This window comes from Ammospiza caudacuta, chromosome 18 (assembly GCF_027887145.1).
Source record: "Ammospiza caudacuta isolate bAmmCau1 chromosome 18, bAmmCau1.pri, whole genome shotgun sequence".
In the NCBI taxonomy this organism is placed as follows: Eukaryota; Metazoa; Chordata; class Aves; order Passeriformes; family Passerellidae; genus Ammospiza; species Ammospiza caudacuta.
Genome location: NC_080610.1, coordinates 11,391,831 through 11,416,452, shown reverse-complemented (window position 1 = coordinate 11,416,452; position 24,622 = coordinate 11,391,831). Strand labels below are relative to the sequence as shown.

At 49.7% G+C, this 24,622-nt stretch overlaps 1 protein-coding gene across 1 annotated transcript in view; it reads left to right on the top strand.

Annotated features, from left to right (window-relative positions):
- The first annotated feature begins 9,301 nt into the window (after nt 1-9,301).
- Nucleotides 9,302-24,622, top strand: part of GRK3 (G protein-coupled receptor kinase 3) — a 58,322-nt gene continuing 43,001 nt past the window's right edge. Inside the window, exons 1-2 of the mRNA XM_058816700.1 lie at nt 9,302-9,469; nt 22,908-22,984. Coding sequence (XP_058672683.1) covers nt 9,357-9,469; nt 22,908-22,984 — 190 coding nt within the window. The 5' untranslated portion in view covers nt 9,302-9,356. The remainder of the gene's footprint in view (nt 9,470-22,907; nt 22,985-24,622) is intronic.

Below are 24,622 nucleotides of genomic sequence, written 5' to 3'. Positions count from 1 at the left end.
CTGGCAGCTGCCGGGAGAGGCGCTTTGGGCTGCGAGCACATCCCAGCTGCTGAGGTGCCCCTGTGCTGGGCAGGGTTTGGGTAAAAGCAGCTCCCACCAACACCCAGCTGCTGAGGTGCCCCTGTGCTGGGCAGGGTTTGAGTAAAAGCAGCTCCTAGCTGCTGAGATGGGCTTGTGCCCCTTTTCTGGGCAGGGTTTGGGTGCTGAGAGCATCCCCCAGTTGCTGAGGTGTCCCTGTGTTGGGCAGGGTTTGGGCTGAGAGCATCCCTCAGCTGCTGAGATGGGCTTGTGTTGGGCAGGGTTTGGGTGCTGAGAGCAGATCCCAGCTGCTGAGATGCCCCTTTGCTAGGCAGGGTTTGAGTGCTACGAGCATCCCACACCAGCTCCCAGCTGCTGAGATGGGCTTGTGCCCCTGTGCTGTGCAGGGTTGGGGGGGTCTGGGTCCTGTGAGCAGCTCCCAGCTTCTGAGGTGCCCCTGTGCTGGGCAAGGTTTGGGTAAGAGCTGCTACCAGCTGCTGAGGTGGGCGTGTGCCCCTTTTCTGGACAGGGTTTGGGTGCTTGTGCCCCTGTGCTATGCAGGATTTGGGTGTTTGTGACCCTTTTCCGGTCAGGGTTTGGGCGCTTGTGCCCCTGTGCTATGCAGGATTTGGGCGCTGTGAGCAGCTCCCAGCTGCTGAGATGCCCCAGTGCTGGGCAGGGTTTGGATGCTGAGAGCAGCCCCCACCAACACCCAGCTCCCAAGGTGGGCTTGTGCCCCTTTGCTGTGCAGGATTTGGGTGCTGTGAGCAGCTCCCAGCTCCCAAGGTGGGCTTGTGCCCCTTTGCTATGTAGGGTTTGGATGCTGCAAGCATCCCCCACCAACAGCCAGCTCCCGAGGTGAGATTGTGCTCCTTTTCTGGGCAGGGTTTGGGTGTTTGTGCCCCTGTTCTGTGCAGGGTTTGCGTGCTGTGAGCAGCTCCCAGCTCCCAAGGTTGGCTTGTGCCCCTGTGCTGGGCAGGATTTGGGCACTGTGAGCAGCTCCCAGCTCCCAAGGTGGGCTTGTGCTCCTCTGCTGCGCAGGATTTGGGTGCTGTGAACTGCTGAGATGGGCTTGTGCCCCTTTTCTGGGCAGAGTTTGAGTGCTGCAAGCTGCTCCTACCCGCGGAGCCTCGGCTCTTTTAGGGGTGCAAGAAGCTGGGGGGACAGAGCCCTTTGGTTGTGGGGGATGAAAGGGAGAGAGCTGTGGTCTCATTTCCAATCCAGAGATCCTGCTGGATGGAATGTCCTGATGTGCTGGATGTGCCGGGGGCTCTGGGCACAGGCTGGCAGTGGGAGGAAGGCAGGGAGGGAGAGGATGGCAGGATGGCTGCCTCACACGGCGCGGGAATGTCTGTCCGGGTTCTGTCCAGGTTTCCGGATGATGAGCAATTACGGGAGAGATTTACAGCAGATTAAGTCAGAAGGCAAAGTCCATTATCTGCCCAGAGGAGCTGCAGAGGCCGTGTGGGAAGGGAAGGGAAGGGAAGGGAAGGGAAGGGAAGGGAAGGGAAGGGAAGGGAAGGGAAGGGAAGGGAAGGGAAGGGAAGGGAAGGGAAGGGAAGGGAAGGGAAGGGAAGGGAAGGGAAGGGAAGTGGGGCGCTTTAACCCTCATCCCCCTGGACAGTGGCTTTGCTCCTCTGGGGACAGTGCCCACTCCAGGCATGGTGGCATCTGGACCACAGCAGGCCCCTGAAATCATGAAATTTCAGGATTTTGGTGCTGGAATTTGCCCTAATTCCCTCATGGAGCCCTTGGCACTGGCTGTTGTAGGAGCCCTGCTACACCCTCCCATCGGAGGTGCCTGTTCCCAGCCACAGGGCCCAGCTGAGCTGCAGATGCTGAGGCCGTGGGGATGCATTTTAGCAGCAAGACGCTTTCGAGGTCACCGAGGGTTTATTCACTGTGCTCTCTGACGTGTAAATCTCTCTGAGAATAGTCTCTGTTCCCCCGGGGAAGGCTGTCCTGGGGGGGCTGCAGCCACCCATGGGGATGTGCCCACTGACCCACTCCCGTCACTCCCCAGGGCTGTGGCCTCACTGCTTCCCTCAGCTGTGAAATGAAGGCAATTTACTGCTCTGCTTTACAAGGGCGCTGAGAGGGAAGATGAATTGTTTGGCATGACAGACAGGATGGGTTCTGATCCTCAAATCCTCCTGTTTTGCTGTTTGCCAGGCCCTGCGGGAGCGCGGCTCCGCTGGGATCATGGGCTCCTTTCCCCAACCTCACTCCGGACCAGGTGGCCACAGATTTGGCACCAAGGCAGATCCAGCAGCCTGGGGACAGCATGGCTGGTGGCCCTGGTGACCTCAGGGCTGACATGCAAAGGGCAGCTCAGTCCCCAGCACCTGCATGCGGGGCGGTGACGCAGCTGTAGGCCCCAGACCTGCAGAGTCGGGATTAAACTTGACACTTAGAGCCCGAAAATCTGCTTAAGGGAAAGCTGACACAAAGCTCAGCCCTGCCAGGACCTGTGCTGTGGAGCAGGGTCACAACTCTCTCTGCACTGCGGTGTCCCAGTGGGTGTTACTCACAGCTGTGATCCACATATCCCACAGCCCTTGAGGGAGAATTCCTGGTGTGGGATGATGTCAGGGGCCTGCAGCAGAGAATTCCAGTGAGAATTGCAGGTGTGGGATGATGTCAGGGGCCTGCAGCAGATGCCCCAGCCATGCCAGCCCACCTATAGCTCCCAGGCCTTCCCCACAGCAGAGGTGTCCTCTCCTCACTCCCTGGGGATGCAGGAGCAGATCCCCATCCAAATCCTGCTCCCTCATGCTCCCAGCCCTGCTCCCTGCTGGCTCCTTCCCAGCACAGTGCATTCCCAAACATCCCCGTGCCCTGCCACCAGCACCAGCCTCTTGGCATCCATGCAGGCAGCTGTGCCCCCCCTTCAGCTTGCTGGGGTGCTCCTTGCACTGGTTCTGTGCCAGTCCTGGAGATTTTTGCTGCAGCACCAGGAATTCTGTGGGAGAGGTGGCACCCAGCACCCTTGCCCGTGATTTTGGGCACGGCACAGCTCCTCTGGGGCCTGGGTGCTCCTGATACCGAAGTGAGTTGTCAGTGTCACCTCGCAGCGAGCTGCAGAAGGCAGTAATGAAGGCTGCTGAGCACGCACTTCTCCCTAAATTACCTCATTTATTCAGGGAATCAGATGCCGCAGTCTTTCATGGCTCCTTGTGAGGCTCGGATCTTGTGGGATGCAAGGCTATTAATAGGACCCAATCTTTCCCCTTCTTCTTCTCTGGGCTAAAGGCAGAAGAATTCAAACAAGGGCCCCTTTGATGTGACAGAAGTACAAATAAACCCCGTGCCATTTCGCTCCCAGTGCATTCCCATGTTTCTGCTGGCTTTGCCTGGCTCAGGGCTGCACCAGCAGCTCTGGGGCCAGGCAGCCAAGGTGGAGGAGCAGCCTGTGGTGCCCCTTTCAGCTGTTCCTGCCCCTGTCTGCGGTGACATCAGGAGCTCTGAGACCAGATGGATGAGATGGGACGTGGGTGAATGATCAGCCAGGGCAGCAAATGCCAATTTGTGTGTAAACAGGCCAGGAGCACAAAGAGCCAGGGAAGGGAAATAACTAGAAAGCATTTCCCACACAGCCAGACTTGTTTCCAAGGAGCAGAGACAGCCTCTCCAGAGCTCTGGGGGGATTTCAGCCCCACATCCTCTGGCTGCTGACCCCCTCTCCCTGTGCCTGGTGTGGCATTGATGGGGCTGGAGTGAGCTCTGAGCCCTTCACAGCATCTCCAGCACTGACCCTGTCCTGATCCACCCCTGTGGTCCTGATCCACTCAGCAGAACCTCCCAAGAGAGAAAGGCTCTCATTTCCAGCATTGCACAATTTACCTTTCATAGATGCCATGGCAGAATCTGAATTACCTTCCAGTGCTTCAATATTTGCGCAGTTGTTGGTTTTTCTCCTTCAGTCCCTCAGAATTTATAGCCAAATTAGGCAATTATTGATTTTTTTTCCTCCCTTTATCACGTTACATTCAAGCCAGCCTGTGGAACAGCAAATGCTCAATGGGTCCCTCTTGACATCTGTTAGTCTGATCAATCTGTGCAGGGAAAATGCTCCTGCAGTGTCTGATCCCACCACAGTGCTGAACAGGGACACTTTGACTCTTTGTGGGGCTCTGAGACATTTGCTGTTCCAACTCTCATTGTGTTTATTTGCTTTATCTTGTAACAACACACTCTAGTGTTTTTAAATCAGGGAGTTCTTGGGGATGGGTTAGGTCTGAGCTGGGCATGGATGTCACAGGCTGGGGGACACGGGGAAGGTGCCCTGTGACCCCGGAGGGTCTGTGAGGGTCAGTGCCCCACTGCCCTTGGTTCTCAGGCCTCTGTAACCCCCCTGGGCAGGGCTGGAATGAGTTCCTCCAGCAAGGAGTGAGCCAGATGCCATGTCCATGTCACGACTGACCTGTAAGGACAACCACAAGTTGAAATTTATGTGTGAAAATGGCTCAAACTTCCCTGTCCCGTGAGAGTCCCTGCAGAGGAGTCCAGGTGGGTGCAGGGGGATGTACCAGGTGATGCTGGGCGCAGTGGGATGTACAGGTGATGCTGTTTAAGGAGCAGTGGGATGTACAGGTGATGCTGTTTAAGGAGCAGTGGGATGTACAGGTGATGCTGGGTGCAGTGGGATGTTCCAGGTGATGCTGGGTGCAGTGGGATGTACAGGTGATGCTGTTTAAGGAGCAGAACCAGGGCTGGGTGCTGATGCAGATCCCTGGCTCTCCCTCCTGCAGTGGGAGTTTCACCTCTCCAGTGCCACCCCTGTGTCAGCCAGGATGGTTTTGGTGTGGCAGTGCTGGCTCTGTCACCCAGCTTTGTGCTGATGCTACTCTTTTTACAGCTTGCCCTGGCCAGGTGAGGGGGTGATGCTCCTTTATTTATCAGGAGGGAGGGAGGGAGGGAAGCTGTGCCATCAGGAATGTCCCCGTGTGTGCTGCCAGGGGGGTCACAGCGAGGGCACAGGGCTGCAGCTGGCAAGGCACAGCCTGGGGTGGGAGGCAGCACCAGGACATTGCTGTGTGCCATGTCAGGGGAAGAAAATGTGCAGAGGAAAATGTCAGTGAGGTATTTTTATTACACGGTGAGAGGGGTGGTGTGATGCAACTGCAAACGGGAGGCCCCGGTCTTCTCGTGCCTGTGTTTTCTCATGCAAGTCTTTATAGATGCTGCATGACTTTCAACTCTGCTCTTATCTCTGCCCCCAGAGGACATAATTATTGCTAGTCTGACTATGCCAGTACAAATGTTTGATGGTGAATAATATTTTTGAGAACTGAATTGCCACTTGTTTCCTAATTAAAACCCAAACTCCTCATCATGTCAGCTATTTGCAAAAGGGAACACGATGATGATAAGCTACACTGAGGCTTTACCTGTCTGAGGTGGCTGAAGTGGCTTTGTTAGAAGTATTCAGAAGCAAGCAGGAGGGATCCTCAGAGATACAAAAGAGCCACCCTGCTTCCCTGAGGAGCTCCCCTCACCCTGGGATTCGGGGTGCCAAATGCAATTGCACTGAGAGGGCAGAGGCTGCCTTCTGTGAAACTGCTCCTCCTGGAACAGGCAGTGAATAAAAGCAGCAGCAGCAGCCGTGGCCATTAATTACTCTATTTGTTTCCCACATTGCCTCTCACCACTTATTAGCACGGCACTAAGGAGATGGGATGCAACCCCAGGCTGGGTGTGGATGCTGCAGAGGAATGAATGAATGCCTGTGGGATTGCCATGGATGTGCCACTGCAGGGCAGAGGGGACAAAGCCACCCCAGGGCCTGGCAAAGAGCGGAATGTGACAGGCAGAGGGGATGGAGTGAGGATGTTTCTTTGGGATGCTGGGCTAAAGCCATGGGAGCGGTGAGGTTGTGGGATGGGGAGTGCTGGCATTGGAATTCCCAGGAATGTATTTGTATTTCTGCCTGTCCTGCTGGCCTCCAGGCACTGATGAATCCTCACACCACCTCATTAAGCAGGAGCTGTTTCCCCTCCAGGTAACCCCATGCTCAGGAGCTCCTTGGGAACACTGAGGTGAGTGTGGGGAAAGGGGTTCTGCCCTCTCCTCCTCAGTGAGGCACCCCAAAAGTACAGCCAGAACTGCAGCAAAACATAACCTCACTATAAACAAGCCACAGAGGGTCAGATTCCCATGGGGATCCATCACCAATAAATGATTCTCCACCAGTGCTGCCAAGGAGGAGCAAACAATTTGTCCTCTCTCCAGAGAGCAGCAGCCCATGGAGGGAACTGAGCTAAACACTCCTCAGTGCTCTTAATCTCCACCTATGTGCATTTCTGGCAGTGTGTCGGAAATATTAGTAAAAATCATATTAAAATAATATTTAATGATCTTTTATGTGAACATCCCCCTGGAGAGATGTTGCTGGCATCAGCACAGAGAGGAGATCTTATTTGATATGGGATTTGGCACAGCTTGGAGGGCAACAGGACGGATGTGGCTCTGTCCTGGGTAATGTGTTGCAGCATTATCTTGATGGGATGGTGTCAGTGTGGGACGCATTAATAAATCTACAACAGCCCCGTAGCTCCCTGGAACATCATCTGTCACGCTGTGAAGCAGAGCAGGGCGAAATTAAACATTTAAATCTCACACAGATGGTAGGAGGAACTCGCTCCTCGGAAGGAAGGAGCGGCAGAGGGGAGGTTGGGTTCCTGGCTCCGCAGTGGATGCAGAGCCTGCAGCCCAGCCAGGCCTGGAGACACACTCAAATTGATTGAGCAGAATCCATCACCATCCCCAGAAATGTCAGGAGATGCTTAAATGCATTCAGAGTGTATCGTGTTCTGACCTCTGCCAACCCTGGCATCGATTAACTCTGGGTTTCCTTTACCTGGGGGAATCCCCAGAGCGCTGTTTATAAACATTCACAAACACCAAACCCCACACAGGAGGCACAAAACAGCACAAGAACAACACAAACACTTGGCCTGGGATGCAACACAGGCTAAGGAAAGCTGCAGGCTTGCACTTGGGGGATTGAGCTTCCCTGAAAAAGAGGAGGCTGGCACTGCCTGTTCTGCTCATTTCGGGAAAAAAAATCAGGTTTGATTCCACTCTGTTATTAAAAAAGACCCGTCCCAGTGACCTTTAAAATATCTGAATATAAAACTAAAAAATGCATGTGTTGCTAGAGGTGAGCATGCACAGCCTGATGTGGGCTGCCTCCCCAGCCAGGGTGGCTCTGGGGACATTCCACCACCACCTCTGGCTGTGCTGCAGCCACGCTTGGGAAATCAGCAGAGCAGAAAACACCTTTGCTTATCACCCACCACCACCATGGTGGCTGCTGCTGCTGCCACCCCAGCACCAAGAGCAGAAAGAAAAAATTCCTTAACTTGGCCCTCACCAGACCTCACTTCCTAGAAACTGTCACCAGGAATGCCTTTGACGTCTGCACAACAATAATATCCCGCTAATAACGGTGAAAACGTGGCACAGCAGTAAATAGGAGAGCATTAGGAACACTAAGGGGCATCTTGGTGGCTGCTTTTGCTGTCACCAGCAGTGTAAAGCCATGCAGACCTCTGAGCAAACACAGGGCCCTCCTCACCAGGGCGATGGTTTGTGTTTGCTTGGGGTGTTTAGCAACCCTCAGGTCAGTGCTGAGATCCTCCCCGTGTGCTGCTGCTGCTGCTCCAGGGAATGAAACCTGGCTCTTCCCATGGATTTGGGCACAGGGGCTGCAAAACTGGGGAGTCCCCTGGGAAGAGCCAGCACAAGGCATGTGTCCATCACATCAGCAGACTGAGGATGTGGTGAGAGGAATTTCCCTCCCATCACACCCCTGTAAATGGAGAGCTCACGTGGAGGCTCTGGAAGAACTTTTGGAGAACCATAGCCAGCCCTAGCAGCCCAGGGGATTTCAGGATATAAAAATACCCCTTTCCATGGTGTGGCTTGGATCAGAGAAACCTTTAAACAGGGCTGATGGGACACTTGACCCTGAACTTGTAGGAGGAGCATACCCTAAGTCTTCCTCTGCTCCCTTCCACATTTGCTTGGACACCCTGAGCCTCAGCCTTGCTCCGGGGCCACTGGTGGAGGAGAAACCTTCCCCAGTGGGTCTGTTCCGGTGGAAAGTGTTGGCTTAAATTAACATTTTCAACAAAAAGCAGGTTCTCAGACAGTTCATAATGAGGCACATGGTGAAATCCTCCCAGCTGTATGCTCTACCTCGCTTTAATCAGATCATTAACTTTCATAAAGATGTAGGCAGGAGGAGTGGCGGCACTTGAAAAGAACTCAAAACACGCTGAGTTTCAAACTTCAGACTTGTCATTGACTTAGCCTTTCATTGAGCCAATTATTTATGACATATTTGACGAAATTCAGAAAAGAAAGCACTTAAAATCTGCATATCTGCTTGGCTGCAGTGGAGCTACTACTACTTGAAGGAGGAACACGAACAGGGATCTCTGCTCGGAGCCTGAGGACACCTGGGTGCCTTGTTTTGCATCATTATTTGCCAGCAAGTGGTTCAACGAGTACCGATGGGGTGTCACACAGGCGCATTTATTTGTATCCTGTTTTTGTTATGCACGCCTTTTAATAAATTATGAAGGAAATTAATTCCGAACTTATGCGTCCAACTGGGTGCTGAGGCTTGCAGGCAGCTCAGCGCTCCGCGGCTGGGGCTGGCTCTTGTGGAACCGTGGAATCCCACAGAAGTTTGGGTTGAAATAACCTAAAATTCCCATCCCACCCCTTTACCATGGACACTTTCCACTATCCCAGGTTGCTCCAAGCCCCGTCCAACCTGGCCGGGGACACTTCAGGGATCCAGACGCAGAGCGGGTCCCTGGTACCGCGAATCCCGCGGGGGCCGTGGCCGCTCGGTGCCGGTGCCGCGGGCTCTCCCCGCTCCGGCCGCCGCCGATCCATGTCGGGATTTGGGGCGGCGCCGCGGGGCAGCCCGGTCCGCCCGCCCATGGCAGCGAGCGGCGGGCCCGGGGCCGCGGGGGCCGCGCAGGCTGCGAGCGGCGGGGGCGGACCGGCCGCCGCCATGGGCCCGGCGGGGGCGGGCGGGCGCTGAGGGGGGCGCGGCGGGGGCTCCATCCTTCCTTCCCTGCCTCCTTTCCTCCCTCCCTCCCTCTGCCGTCCGTCTGTCCGTCCGTCCCTCCTGCCGCCCGCCCGCCCGCCCCGGGGCGCAGGGCAGGAGGCGGGAGCGGCCCCCCGCGCTCCGCACACGCGCACCGGGAGCCGCTCGGCCGTACCGGCGGAGCCGCCGCCGCCGCCCGCCGCCAACCCCCGCCCCGGGGGCGGCTGCCCCGGCGGAGCCTCCATCTGCAGCCCGGCGGCGGAGCGGGAACATGGCGGACCTGGAGGCGGTGCTGGCCGATGTCAGCTACCTGATGGCGATGGAGAAGAGCAAGAGCACCCCGGCGGCCAGGGCCAGCAAGAAGATCACCCTGCCCGAGCCCAGGTACCGCCCGCCCCGCCGCGGCCCCGGCCCGGCCCCCGCCGCCCTCCCCGCGCCGGACATAACGGTCCGGCCGTGCCCCCGCGGCCTCCGCCGGCACCGGGGCCGGCCTTGGCGAGCGCGGGGCCGGGCTGGCTGTGCTGGATGTGCTGCATGCGTGTGTTTATTTGCCACAACTTGTGCGGGGTGCCTCGGCGGGTGAACGGGGAACGCCGGTCCCTGCAGGGACGAAGCCCCGCAGCTCGGGGGTTTATGGCTCCTCAGCCCGGCGGGTGAGGAATTCCCGTCCAAAGCAGTCGGTGGCACCGAGCGGAGCCGCTGTGGCCGTGCCGCTCTGCAGAGCGGTTTTTTGGTGATGCTTCATGGGGTTTGACAGGGGATGCGGGAGAAGGACGGGGCCGGAGCTCGCCCTTAGCAGGCGGCTCACGGAGCCGAGGTGCCGGTGCCGGTCTGGGCTCCTCGCCCCGACCTTCCCCGGTCCCACCGCAGGAGCAGCCGGGTGCCCTGGCACAGCCGAGGTTGTTTGCTTGGGGCTTGGTGCTAAAAGCAGCTTTTCTTCTGCAAAAACAGCTTTTTTTTCCCCGTGGTTATGTGTTTGTTATAAAATCACCTGAGCATCGCTTATTTATTGGTGAAATTAAAACGGAGCTTTTCCCTTTTTTTCATGGCTCTGTGTGTGTGTGTGTATACATATACATATGTAAAATGAAGATTCAGCCAGCAAACAAAATACTGCAACAGGAAAAATCTAAACCAAATTTTACTGCAGAATGTGTAGGCAGTTTGGAAGCCTGCTGGTGGCCTAGCCTAGCTGTCTGCTGTGAGCCAGGGATCGCTGGAGCCCTCTTCCCACTTCTCCACTCGTTTCCCTGCCTTTCTGCTGGAATGCTGGGAGGCTGCGGAGCAGGGGAAGGTCAAGGATGCCCAGCCTATGTTTATCCCCCTTGCAGGGGCAATGAGAGCTGAGGTGATGAAGTTTGGCTGTTGTGTTTAAGGTCTGGTTGAGGATGGTGTTGCTGGATGGTGCCTGCTTTTCTCCTGGTATGTGTTTACACTTTAAAAGCCATACAATATCCATGGCATTTCATCTGCCCTGTTAGCCCGAGGTGCAGCTTTGCTGGTGGCTTCATGTGCCTCAGTGCTCTGGTGATGTTGGTGCTGTCCTGGGTGATGTCCTGCTCCATATTCCCAGCAGGGACATGACCCTGTGGGCAGGTGAAAGGTGTGATGTGAAGAATTGCAGGGCAGGAGGAATCCTCCCAATGCCATGAGGAACATCAGCGGGGTTGGTGCTTGTGGAGGGGCTGGAAGCTGCTGCCTGCTCCGACATCCCTCATGCCCAGCGCGGCGGAAGCCTCGTAGCGAGCACAGCACGAGGCCTGAGGAGCCTGCTGTGCTTTGCTCTCCTGCTCCAGCATTTACGTGTTTGGTGTTTTCCCTGAGCTGGGAGAGATGGTTCACCTGGGTTTGGAAAGGCAGCCAGGTGCCAGAGGAAGTTTTGCAGGGAAGGCGAAAGGATCGCTGGCCAAAGTGCCTCGCTCCTTGGGCTGCCTGTGGAAGCACCTGTTGGAGGTCATGGCTTGCCACCCTCCCTGGTGTGAGATGCCCTGCAGGAGGTGAGAATCCTTCAGTGAGGAGAGGTTTGGGGCTGTATGTGGTGCTGTGGGACGGGGACACGCCAGGCCCTCAGCACAGGAGCGGAAGGAAGCACGGACATAACCGAGAACAGGGACTTACCTCAGCCCGGGACCACAAACGGCTCTGGGGTGCCCAAAATGACTGAACCTCTCAGCTTCTAACTGAAACCAGGGGTTTCCTCATGCAGTAGGAAATTGTGACCGTTATTCTGGTGTCAGATATCTTTGTGCTGGCTTCTGGCTGGTTTTTTTTTTTTTATGCCTCTCATTAGAGCAGACATGGTGTGCTGGGTATACTGAAATATTCTGTATCGCTGGCAAAGTGATTCATTTAAAATGACATAAATCGGCTGGTTAAAGGCAGGTTGATATAGTAACAGGAAAAAAAATACAACACACAGAGTCCTCTCTTGTTTGAAATCAAACAATTTTTCCAGATATTCATTATTTCTGTGTGTGTGTGAGCAGCTCCTTGGAGGAGCCTGGCTCTGTAACATTGGGTGTGCAGCCATCCCTGCCATCAGTCCTGGCTGTCACTGGTACAGAGAGCAGGAAGGTCACTGGAGTATCACATCCATGCTTGAGAATAAATGTCCCTGCATTATTGCAATGCTCTGCTCACAGAAAGGTGTTGGTTTATCTCTGGTGGGCAACCACAGCCCAGGAACGAGTCCAGTGCCCTGGTGTTATCTCCTATTGAAATATTAGAAATGTTTTACCCCTTGTCTCCTTGCTGGAGCCCTGTACACCTGTCGGCACCCTTTTATCTTTCCCAGATAAGGCTGAGGTTAAATGAAGCAAATGAGTTTACTGTAATGCAAATTTGAGGGGGCTTCCTGTTTACAAGGAAATAGCTGTAGTGCCGGCAGAATGAATTCCAAGGCTGCAGGCCAAGGCTTAGCAGCAAATAAACTATGAGGGTGAAGAGTTTATTGGCCGTAGGGCTGATTATTGCTGAGTTTTCCTGAATTATCCTCAGACTGGTTTTGTCCTGAAATCGTTAAATATCACCGTTTGGGGAGGAAGCACAGAAAACACTAATGAGCCGGGGAGTGCCTAAGGAAGAGGATTAGCGTGTTTTTGTTTTTTTTTTTTTTTTTTTTAAGCACCAAAACAAAACAACCCTTCTTCCATCCTCTGTCATCTGCTTTTCCTTCCCTTCTGCATTTCCTCCTTTCGTTCCTAAGAGCCTTTGCCAAGAGCTGTGAGAGCTGTGGTATCTTTGTGTTGTACATTGTTTCCTAAAAGCCTGTTTTTCAGGGAGATTCGCATGGGTGGGCAGAAAAGCTGTCAGAGGCAGAATATCCTGCTGAAATCAGGCCTGGAATGGGAAGGAAGTCAGCCCTGTGGAAATATGAGCAAATATGAAACCTAAATGCTATCCTGCAGCATTGCTCTCAAATATCTTGAGTTTTGGTGGGAAAGGAGTAAATTAACTGCACTCTGAATTTTTTTGGCTATTCAGCAGGCTGCTGAGGGTTTTTACTTTTCCATGTCGATTTTACATTTCCCTTATTTTGGTCAGAGGGAGTGCAAGAGCACTTATAGAACAGCTGTTTTTATTTGCCAGCAGCTTGTTCTGGTTTGAGTAAAGGATTTGCGTAATGTGAAGCTGAGAAAAATGGTCCAAGAAATCAGGTAACAAATGGGAGAGGGTTCAGGGCTTGCAGAAGCCTCTTGTGTGCGCCTCTGGAAAGTTGACATTAAACCTTTCTTGCTATAAACATCACGTAAGCTTTGGGTGCTTTTGGTATACAAATACCACGGGCATGGTAACAAAACACAGCATCCATCTGTCCAGGCTTCTCTCCCTCAGGCTGTAGATATTTCTCATCCCATCTCTCCTTTTCTAACCTGCTTTCACTAATTACCTCTATTTCAAGTTAATTCTGATTTTTCTCCCACTCTTTTTCTTTGGTCTACTCTGAATCTTGTTCTGCTGGGGGAAAAGGGAAAAGTGTTGCAGTCACTTTTTTTTTCTTAAAAATAATGCTTTTAACATGACATTTTTCCTCAGTTATCTTCCTATCTTCACTTCATTTGTAGGGGTGAATTCTGGCCCCCGGTACCCAGCTGCTTCTCATATGGTGATGTGCCCTTTGATTTCTCACCCAGTATTCAAACTGGCTTGTTAAAATTCTCATTAAAGGTTATTGAAAATACAGAGGTTAATTTGCCTTCCCAATTCTATCCTGAGCTATTTGTAATTTGTGCAAAATATTGTTGAAATCCAAGCGACACCTCCCGCTCAGGGTTAAGCATCCTTGCTCTGTTCCCTCTTGCTTCTGATTTTGTAATTCTGTCCTCTTGGCCTTACTTTGCTCTTTCTGTGGATTTCACTTCGTTCTTTGAGGTGGCCTTCAGGGAGTTCTTGCACCTTGTGAAACTTGTGTAAATCTCCGAGTTGCAGGCTCACATTGCCCTGTCTGTGCTGTCAGCCTGGGTGATTTTGGTGGTGTTTTCTCTGGCATTGTTTAACGCCTCCGTGTTGTGTTTATTCATTTACCCCGTCGTCTCTGGGAACGTTTTCCTGACAATTGCTTGTGTAATTTTCATTTTTGTTGCTGTTCCGCCCGTGTCAGCCCTCTGTGTCTCTCTAGGTGCTTCTGTGTTGCTGTAAGAAAAGTGTTCAGTTTTGGATAGCTCCTTCCAATCAATGCCTGAGAACCCTTTCCATGAAGAAATTCTTCCTGTTATCCAAAATCTGAAGCTTACATGAGTAAACTGAAGATAGTGTGAAAAGACCCACGTGAGGGTTCATTGGGAGCCGCTTGAGGAAGGGGAAGAATTTGCTTTTTTCTGAACTAACAGTACAAGAAAGGCTGAACACTTGTGATTTTTGGTGGATTAGCTCAGGGTGAGACAGAGTAGTGAAATTTTGATTGGAAATTCAGCCTCCCTTGCTTTGCCATCAGCAGAAGTGTGTGGTTGTGAAGGCAATAAGAAATGGCTCTCTCCAAATAATTGGGTGTGCACACAGAATGCTGGGGCTGCTGACAACGTGTACTTGCTTTTTATCTCAAGTCAGCTTTGTGCTCCAGCACTTTCTTGGGAAGAATTCATGCCTGGGGATGGATTATGGCCTGTCAGTGTAGGAGGATGTATGGGAGGACTCCTGCTTGCTGTGGGTGCTGGTCTTGGCTCTGTTTGGGTGCTCTCTCTCTCTCTATTGGGAATTCACATTTTACTGTACCTGCAGTATCCCATAACAGACAGCCTTCTACAGCAGAGCACAGGAGGATGAAAGCCCTTTGCAGAGCTTTAAGAGACAAGGAATGAGAGTCTGGATGAAGGAGAGCTTGTTATTTATTATCTGCATTGCACAGATCAGGAGCCAGTTAGGAAATACCTGATGTGCCTTTGTTCACCTTGGGCAGGTGCAGGAGTTGAAGCTGAATTTTTTGAGCCTCAGTGGAGACCCTCAGCTGTCTCAGCTGCTGAGCATCCATTGCTTGGAGCATCTCTGGGCACAGGAAGGAGAGATGTGGCCTTCAGAGAGATGTGGCCTTCAGAGAGATGCTCCAATTACTTCTCCCCGGGGATGCTGCAGGATTGCAGCGTATGTTTTGCAGCACAGACCTTCCCTCGGGTGTCGTTACCTTAAGTAAGGAAAAAAAAAGGGTAAATCAACGGTGATCTGGAGGGAGATCAGTGTGCAGCCTTCTGTTCCTGTGCTAAAAACAGAGGGATGATTCTAGATGTGTTTTTTTTGGGGAAAGCTTCCAAAATGTGATGTTGTGTTACAGGTGTACTCATTTGATCTGGTGCAGGTGAGCTGCAGGGACCTGCCAGATGTTTTTTTTTTTTCAGTAAAATTAATGAGCTTTATAGCTCTTAATCCTTTTATAGCTGATGGCTTTTCAGTGCCCAGACCTTCCTGTGTGAAATGGTTTCAGCCAACACTGGAACTACAACATCAGGACACGAGCGTGTGCAGCCCTTGGTTTCTGTTCTGGTGAAATCATGTGGAATGGCCTGGTTTAATCTTCTTATCAATAATAGCTTGGTTTTGTTGGTAATTAATAAAATTAGTAGAAAGCCTATCAGGAGCCGTCAGGTCCAGGTGCACAAACCAAACAACAGAATTTAATTGAACTAAATTGGTGCAAAAAGCAGCAGTTTCTAGCTTAGAAAATACAGCTGTTTTCCACAGGAGCTTCACTCCAAAAAATCATTCCAACACTGACTAAACACCTATATAAATATTCAGAAATAAATAACAATTTTTGAAAGCATTTGAAGGATCATAGAGCCCCTCAGCCCCCTTCCAGCATGCCATGAATTTGTCCTGTCAGCATGTGTCAACTCCTATTGAGGAGAGAGCCAAGGAAAGGGAGGATTTCTCTGGATCTGGTGGAGCTGTGCAGACCAAAGCCATCATCAGGGATGGAGTTTGGGATGTGTGGCAGCAGAACAGGCACCAGCTGCACCAGGAGCTGGGAATTGCTGGGTGCTCGAGGGAGTTCTGCCTCTGCTCAAGGTGAACACGAGCAAAGAGCTCCTGCATCCTCCCGGGAAATTAAAAAGCTCCAGGGAAGCCAATGAAACACGTGGTGCTTCAGAGCTTGGAAAAGACACCCCTGTCCCCAAGGGGATCCTCTGGGATGTGCCTTGGCTGCTGCTGTTTGTGATTCTCCCTCAATTTCAGCAGGGAAATGAGCTCTGGGACTGAGCTTTAGGTGTGCTGGTGAATGGAGTTGGATCCAGTTGGCGCCCAGAGGAAATGGCTTCAAGTTGCATCAAGGGAGGTTTAGGTGGATTTTGGGCCTGAAAATGGTGAAATTTGGAGGGGAAAGGACCCAAAATCCACCCAGAAATCTACCTTGGGATCATGAAATTTGGGAAAATGGACCCAAAATTCCTGGAATTTCAGGATCCCGAAACTCCCCCCCAAAAAATTCTGGGGGAAAAGTGGAAAAACGGCAAAAATCGGAGGAAAAATGGTGAAAGTTAAATGGAAAAAATCCCCAAAATTCACCAAAAAATCCACACTGGGGCCACAAAATTTGGGAATAGGGAACAAAATTCCTGGCATTTCAGGATCCCAAAAATTGGTGGGAGTCTCCATCCCTGCAGGGATTTAAAAGCCTTGGGGATGTGGGTCAGTGGTGGCTTTGGCATTGCTGTAGGAACAGTTGGTCCTGATGGTCTCTGAGGGCTTTTCCAACCTAAAAAATCTCATAACTCAATTAAAGAAAGCCAAATAGTGTGTGAATGTTTTATTCCTGATGTCCTGAGTAGGGATGGGAATGGGACACAGCTTTGAGACTGACATTGCTTTTTGAGCCTTCTCATCATTTTCTGTTGTTTTCCAGTCTGGCTTCTCCATTTCTTCTCTATCCTCTGTTAATTTTCATGTTTGAAGCAATTCTGTGTTGTGCATCAGTCCTCTGTTTTTCTAATATTTTTTATTTTTTATTTTTTTATTATTTTATTATTTTTTATTATTATTATTTGATGTTTGGGGTTTTTTACCCGAGATTTTCCCTAATTGTATAAAAATACAAGAACATCCCTGTAGTTTTAACTTGTTTAAAAGAGCTTTGAAAGCTCTGATTCTTAGGCCAAACATTTCATCCCAGTTTTCACTTTTGATCAATCTTGCATTGCTAAACCTTTAAAATGCACTTGTACAAAGAGATAAAAAAACAACCCACTTTAGGCTGTGGTGGCTCTGGGCCATTCTGCCAATGCTTTGAATTGCACTTGTTGACCCTGTCATGCTTTCAGTTCAGAGGCCTTTGGGGCAGGATCTTTGGTCCAATTTTAGCAACTTTATGATGGATTTGGATAGTGGAAGTAAACATTTAAAACCTCTGTAAAATTGTATCCTGAGCCTATAAATGAATAAATAAATCAGAGGCGTCTGTCAGTGTTGGCCGTAGTTCTTGGTCTCTCAGTCAAGGTTTATACTTGCTACTTGCAAAGAAAGTTCTAAACATTTGAGATTGAGAAAGATTAGAAAAAATTGGCACATCTTCAGTAATTTTGTGTTTGTTTAAAAAAAAGAGTAATTTATGATTGGCGAATGCCTTAATTGCAGCCAGAGCGAGGAGATGTGATTTTGCTCTGATTTCCCTTTCTTGTAATTTCTCAGCAGCAGCAATCTGGTGGAAGGGCAAGTCCTTGACACTGCAATTTGGTGTAATTATTCCTGCAGAATTCGTGTACTTTAGAAGCTTTTATATTAGTTTCAGATTTCAGCGCTGATAAAGCCTCAAGGATCTTGGGGCTGGTGTTTTGTGGAGTTGGAGCTCCAGAGCTCCTGCTTCTGGCTCCCTCCTCGTAAACTTTCTTCATTAAAACCATTTGCATAAGTGAAGCTGCTGATGCAGGGAGGGGAGGGGATGTGGGCAGGTGTTGCTGAGCTCTAATCCCTTCCATCCCACAGGGCTCTGGGGTGAAATATGTTGCTAATCACCCATGACAGCTCTAAGAGCATTAGTTTGCTGCAGTGAAATGGTGTGAGGGCACAAAATGGGGCAGAAATGGGTGAAGTTGGGCCAGAAAATGGCAGAAGTCCCGTGGAGGTGGCGGGGTGTGATGTGTTTATGGAGAAAAATCAAAGTTTGGGGTCACTCATTGCTTTGTGATGGGGCTGAGCGTGTGCATTAATTAATAACTGACTCACAGAAGGATTTGCATTGAGAAAGATCTTCAACATTGAGTATGCTTCTATGAGTTTACAAGCAATACATAAATATATCAGTTTAGATGGTGTTATGATCTTTTGTGTCTTTCTGTGCTGGGAATTTGCCCCGTGAGCTGCTGGAACCACAGCGACCACGTGTGTAGCAGCTTTTACAGCACTGAGAGTCCAGTCATTTGGAGAAGTATTGACTTCTGCTGAACTTTGAGCTGAGTGCAGTCTGAGAGGAAGCAGAATGAAATGGGTTCAGTGGTTTGTGAGTGTTCAGTGTTCATACCCCTGACACAGGAATAAATGAAGGTGGCTGTGATGTGGAGATGGGATGCTGGGAGTGCAGAGAGTGGGCAGGCACTGCCAAACCTTGGCAGTCAAAGCACTGGCCATGGAGTGGATGAATATCTGGCATTTTCTTGAAATAATTATTAATTTGGATGTGCCAGCAGCCATCAGTGTGCTGTTTGATACAGGAGCCACATGTGGCAGAGGGATGGTACCTGTTCTAATGACAAAGAGGAGGGAAAAAATAAATCCAGATTTATTTTACAGACTGGAGATCTGAGCTGATAAAGTTTTATGACCTGCTTTTCACAGTGCAGGAAATGTTGGTAAAGTTAAATCCTGAACTAAGCTCTTACTCTATGTGAAGCTGCTGTTTCATTCTTTTTTTGTTTTTCTGTTCTCCTGTTTCAGCCTATTGGAGAATATATTAATGACTGGAACTGCTCATTTTTAATGCAGATGTGGTTCTTCAGTGCTGGCCATTGTTTTTCCAAGCTGTGGTGTGCATGTGTGCACCTTTACACCAAATAACATCCCACAAATCTGGACTCTTATTGATTTACAAGAAAAAATCATCTGCTCTGATGATAAATAATTCAAAGCTCCTTTAAGATCCAGCAGTAGGAAGGGCAATAGTAAGGAGAGTCTTGACCTAGTTCCGGTGGTAGGAGTATTGTACATATGGATACACCCATTGCCTCATTCTGTGCCCTTTCCTTTCCTGAGGTGTGAGTTACTTTCAGAAGAACTTCAGGGACAAAGTCTGTGTGAAATGAATAGCAGGACTTTTATAGAATTGTGGAATAGTTTGGGTGGAAAGGGCCTTAAAGCCCAACCACTTCTACCCCTTGCCATGGGCAGGGACACCTTCCACTATCCCAGCTTGTTCCAAATTCTGTCCAACCTTGCCTTCTTCCAGGGATGGAGCAGCCCCAGCTTCTCTGGACAACCTGTGCTAGGGCCTCCCCACTCTCACAGAGAAGAAATATTTCCTAATATCTAATTTAAACCTCCTCTTTGCCAGTTTGAAGTCATTCCCCCTTGTCCTGTTGCTACATGCTCTTGGAAAAAGTCCCTCTCCATCTTTGTCAGAAGCTTCAGAGCGAGTGCCGATTGTTTTCCTCTCCTCTGTAAATCCTGCTTTGGGCACATTCCCACATGCACTGGGGTTGTGGCAATGGTCAGTTCCTCTGGTCAGTTCCTCAGCTCCAGTGGCCATCCTTGGGCACACACACACACACTCAGACACCCAGCAGAAGTTTGCTTTCTCCTGCTTGGCGTGCTTCTCCTTGGAGTCCCAGGCTGGCACTGCAGTGTTCCTGGGAGCAGCAGGAGTGGCTGTTGTTGTCCAGTGCTGCAGCCAAGGACAAGTCCTGCCTTTGGCTCAGCTCCTCTCCAAGGCTCCTTCTGCCTTGCAGCTCCTGCTGGAACTCATCTGAGAGGGAGGATCAGACATGCTCTTGCCTCACATGGCCTTTTCTGTGTTAGAAAGGACATAATGTGTTTTCTCCTGAGCTTTTCAGATGTGTTTTCAAGTAGAGATTTTCCTCCTGTGCCGACCTTGGCACTGCGGCTGCTGCCTGTGCCCTGCCAGGCTGCTCACAGACACTGAGAGCTGTTCTATTCCAGAATGGAGCTTAACCTTAAGGGCTGCTTTTCAGCAGGTTTCTTTGATCAAGGATGGAGTAACTAGAGCTCCAAGATGCAGCTTGAAGCTCCTTTCAACTGACTGTTCAGCTCGTGCTTGAAATAAATCCCTTTGCTGGGCAGGTGGAGGAGCTGACCAGGTTAGAGCGACCTGTTTATGGTTTGATGAGGGTGCAGATAAATCATCTTTTGCCTGCTTGGGGCTGGCAGTGTGCTCTGCAGGCCTGGGATGTTTGTTCAGCTCCTTCTTTGGGGGCAGCTTCACCCAAGGCTCTCAGAAGTACAAGAGCACCCAGCTGTTTGTGCCCAGGCACTGCTGGCATCTCCCTGGGCCAGTGGCAAAGGGCTTCCCTGTGCTCCCAGTTAAACCAGCAATTACAGAATCCCACCATCACTGAGGTTGGAAAAGCCCTCCAGGAGCATGGAGTCCAACTTGTGCCTTGTCCCCACCTTGTCACCCAGCCCAGAGCACTGAGTGCCACATCCAGATGTTCCTTGGATGTTGTAACACCACACTTGGACACTTACAGGGATGCAGACTCCACCTGGGCAGTCCCTTCCAATGCTTGACCAGCCTTTCACTGAAGATAAAGATGTCCAGAAAGAGGTGCCCAGGGTCCAAGCTGCATTTCTCACCAAATTTTAGGCCTGACTTTGACTTCCCCTAAACATTTTTCAGTTGACTTGTGGTATGTGGATAGTAAATGGAGTGTTCCTGAATTTTTTGTTGCTTGCGGTTTTCTTCCTCTTTGAAATGAAAAGAATACACGAACAAAAGGTTTTGCTGCAGTCCAGTTGGATGTGCTTTTGTTTCTGAAGTCTCCTTGGATTTTGTTTTCAGCCAAGTTTTGTTTCTGCTCCTTGTGAGTGCTGCTATTAAGGTGGCTCATGCTGTGAACTGAGATGAACTCGTGCAGACACGGCCACTTCTTGCATTAGTGCGTGGTTTGTGCTGATGGCATCTCTGGCCAGGGAAAGCTTTTCAGAAATGGCTACATTTCTGTGAAATGCAGCTTTTAATCCCAGATTGTTTACGTGTAGGGCAACTAATGAGTCAACAGACTAAAGCAGAGAGGGAACCTTTTTTCCTGTTTGTGGAATGTGCTAAGCTCCATTTAAAAATTTTCCATCCTTCTGAAAGATACATGGACTCTGCTGCAATTCTTTGAACTCCAGAGGATTTCTACCTGGAACTTCCACGTGAGAATTAGCAGGTGATTATTCTGGATAGTCAGAATCCACTCCATGTCCTTTATTCCTATTTATCCATATGGATAAGCAGCAATGATTTTAAAGCAGTGTGAGCGTTGAGGAGCTGGAATGTAGCACAGACTCCTGTAGCCTGTGATCATTTTACAGATTTGTTCAGTTTCTGTGGCTGCAAAAGACATTTTGTTCCTTTGACGTTATCCATCAGACCAGAAGTATGGGATGTCAGCAGAGGAGGAGGAGGTGCTGGAGAGGGTTTGCTCCTTACACAATCACTGTTTTCCTGGGCGCCTCAGTCACACGTTAAATTTTCATTATCTTCTCCCATTGTCTAGACTGAAGATCTGTTGATGTAATTTCTTGCAGCGCACTCGTTGGAGCAGAGCAAAGCTTCCTTGGTGTCATGATTATGAAAAAGGCTTATTCTGTTACTGCTGGTCTGGTGGTCAGTGGGAACAGGGACAGTGCCTGGGGGCGATGGCAGCGCTGAGGGGCTCGGGGAGAAGGGGGAGCCGTGGGCTCTGGGAGCTCCTGCCAGGCTGGTTCATCTCCAGTGGCTCCTCTGTGAGCTCAGAGGGATGAGGGGAAGGTCTGGTTGGCAAAAGATTTGGGTTGGAATTTTAGGAAGGAGTCGTTCCCTGTGAGGGTGGTGAGGCACTGGTACAGAGAAGGTCTGGCTGTCCCATCGCTGGAAGTGTCCAAGGCAAAACATTTGGGTTGGATTTTTGGAAGAAGTTGTTCCCTGTGAGGGTGATAAGGCCCTGGCACAGAGAAGCTGTGGCTGTCCCATCCCTGGAAGTCTCCAAAGTCAAATTGGATGCGGCTTGGAGCAACCTGGGATAGTGGAAGGTGTCCCAGCCCATGGCAGGGGGTGAAACGAGATATTCTTTAAGATCCCTTCCAATCCAAACCATTCAGTGATTCCACAATCTCTTATTTACTGCTCCCTCTTCATTTAAAATCAGTATTTTGTTTAGATTGTTAAAATACACAGAGGGCAGACCCAGTTCTTAATGAACAAATAAACAGCAAGTTCGTCACTGAATAATTTATCATCTCAAACCTGATTAACAGTGTTCAGCCCTCCCAGTTCTTGTCTGACTTGATGTGGTGGTTGGCCTCCAGAGCTCTCGCTTTGGATCACACTGTTCAGAGATCCGTGTTCCACGTGGGACTTGGAGATACACAGAGAACTATTAATAGGAATTTTTCCTACATGGGAGTTTAGGGCCTTCCAGCAAAGTCCTTGGCTTCATTATAGACTTTTTTTCTGGTCAAGTCATTCAGACTTCGTGCCTCAGCTCCTCTGAGGAGGAGTGTGGATGCTTTCCTCCCTCCATGGGGGAGATGTGTGTCAGTATTTGGGAGGTTTCTCAGAATTTTAATGCTGAGCACACAAGAGGGGATGTCCCTGAGGTCAGCAGGGCTTAGCTGCTCAGTCTTGCTGCTGCAGAAATATCACTGATATTTAATGGCCCTGTTTAGAGCATGACTACTTTGTTCAAGGTTATTTTTGTAATAATAAATAGTATAATTATCATAATAAGTAGTGTAATTATAGTAATAAATAGCATGTATGGAAATTATTGATTTTAAAATTGGAAACAGAGAAAGTCTGGTGGAATTTTGGCTTGGTACTGTGACAATAGAGTTGCTTTGGCCTGCATTGATTTTAAGATTTATGTTCTTGTATTGTTGCCCATATGAAATTTTTATGGGCATTATATTACAATGAATATTGAAGTTACTTGACAAATAAAGGAAATCTTTGTTAATGTGGTTGAAGTGAGTGATTGTGACATTATAAATTAGGCAGAGTAGATGTTAAGTGCACTGCAGCCAAGCAAGGCCTAATGGAGCTGCTCTTGGCTCCTTGTGTGGCTTGGGGTGACTTGTGCAGTTATTTTACTGTGCAAGCTAAACCTGAGACAGGAATAAAGTGGTGACCAGGACGTTCCCAGGGATCAAAAAGTAATTTCAAGTAACCCCTCTTTTTTTTTTTCCCCTTTTTTTCTTTCAGTATCCGCAGTGTTATGCAGAAATACCTCGAGGAAAGGGGTGAATTAACCTTTGACAAGATCTTTCATCAGAAAATTGGTAAGTCATGTCTCAATAAAATGTTATTTGTGTAGATATTTTCAAGATCTCTTTGGTTTTTACATTTTTCTGTGGTGCCTGCTGAGGAGCCAGGGCTGTAGATTGAGGAACGCTGGAGGATGGACAGGACTTAGTGCAACAAAGGTCTTCAAAAAGATGAAATGTTGTGAAAGGGAAGAAGACAGAGCAAGGCCATCTGTCAACTTCAGGTTCTGGAAAACTACAGGGAAAATAATTAAATTATTTGGAAACATCGAGGAGAAAATGATATTACTTGGTATGGGCTTGTCAACAATGTAATGTGTCACATCAGTTAAATTTTTTTTTTCTTTGCAGAGGTAATGAGCCTGTTGATAAGGCAGCAGGAGAAAAGATCCCAGATGTGTTGTCTTGACCCTCTGACATGGTGTTCTTGCTCCCAGCATGGGGGGGTGAAAATTGTGTGTGCAAGGGGTGAAACTGCTGGGAAATGGGCTGGTGGAGCAGTTAGTCATGGAAATGTGGATGCAGGGAATGGGAGCATCAGAGATCAGTGTTGATGCTGCAGTGAGGAGCCTCTGTGATTGCTGTGACACACCAAGGACAAAAACCCCACAGACCAGGGGAGGGAGAAGATGCAGTGCTCCCAGGGAAATCCAGCAGTGTCCTTCCTCTCCACCTGTGCCACAGCAATGACAAGGCACAGCCTGGGGACCCTCAGGGCAGGGACTTGGCTGTGACAGCCAGCCCTGAGCTGTGTTGGCTCAGCTGGATCACACACGACTAAATATAAAATCAGTGTTGTAGCCAGCGAGGCATGTGAAATAATCCTCTTCTGGCAGAATGTTGTATCCATCCTGGCAGTGGATTAAAAAAAAAAAATATACATGGACCTGCTGGGAAAAGTCCAGGAAAGAGCAGTGGGAATGAGCAGTCTGTTAAATCTGACCTACAGGGAAGTATTGAAATAGGGTGTGATGTGGGCAGTGGAAGGGAGAAGTGAAGTTGAACATGATTCAAAACCAGAAAAGCTGTTGCAGAAATGATAAGGTTTGTCCATTTTCTAGAGCTTTAATGTTTCAATGAAAAAAAAATGAAAATTTTAGTGGTAGTGTGGGTAATAAAGCAGGGAGGATTTCATGAGGGGCTTTTGGGATTTTTGTGTGGCAGATTTGAGGAGTGAGTTGGCTGGCAAGTCTTGAGGAGGTCAGTGGTTTTATTCCTGTCTGAAATGAGGCTGTAGTGAACAAAATACCTGATTTCCCAGGAAAATTGGTGCAATGGGGGCATCTTTGGGCTGGCTGAATTTTCACTGGTCTGCCTTCTGGCCAGAGCAGAAATACCAAAAACCTTCCTGCTTGCCTGGCAGTGTGCAGCTCGCTGGAGTGGGAGTTTTAGGTATCGCCAGATTAAAATAATCGATTTTCCTGTGTCTCAGAGTGTCATTAATGAGTCTCAGAGCCATTGGAAGTCTTGGGGAACTTTTCACTGTGTTTCATCAACTGTACTTGTGCTTAAAACTATGACTTTTTATTGTGCCCAAAACTTTTGCCATGCAAATGCAGATACCTTGTTGGCTTGTACTGACACCTCAGTGTGTGCTTCAGCTCCAGTGCCTATGCTGAATCATTAATATTTTGCTGTAGCCTGACAGTTGCA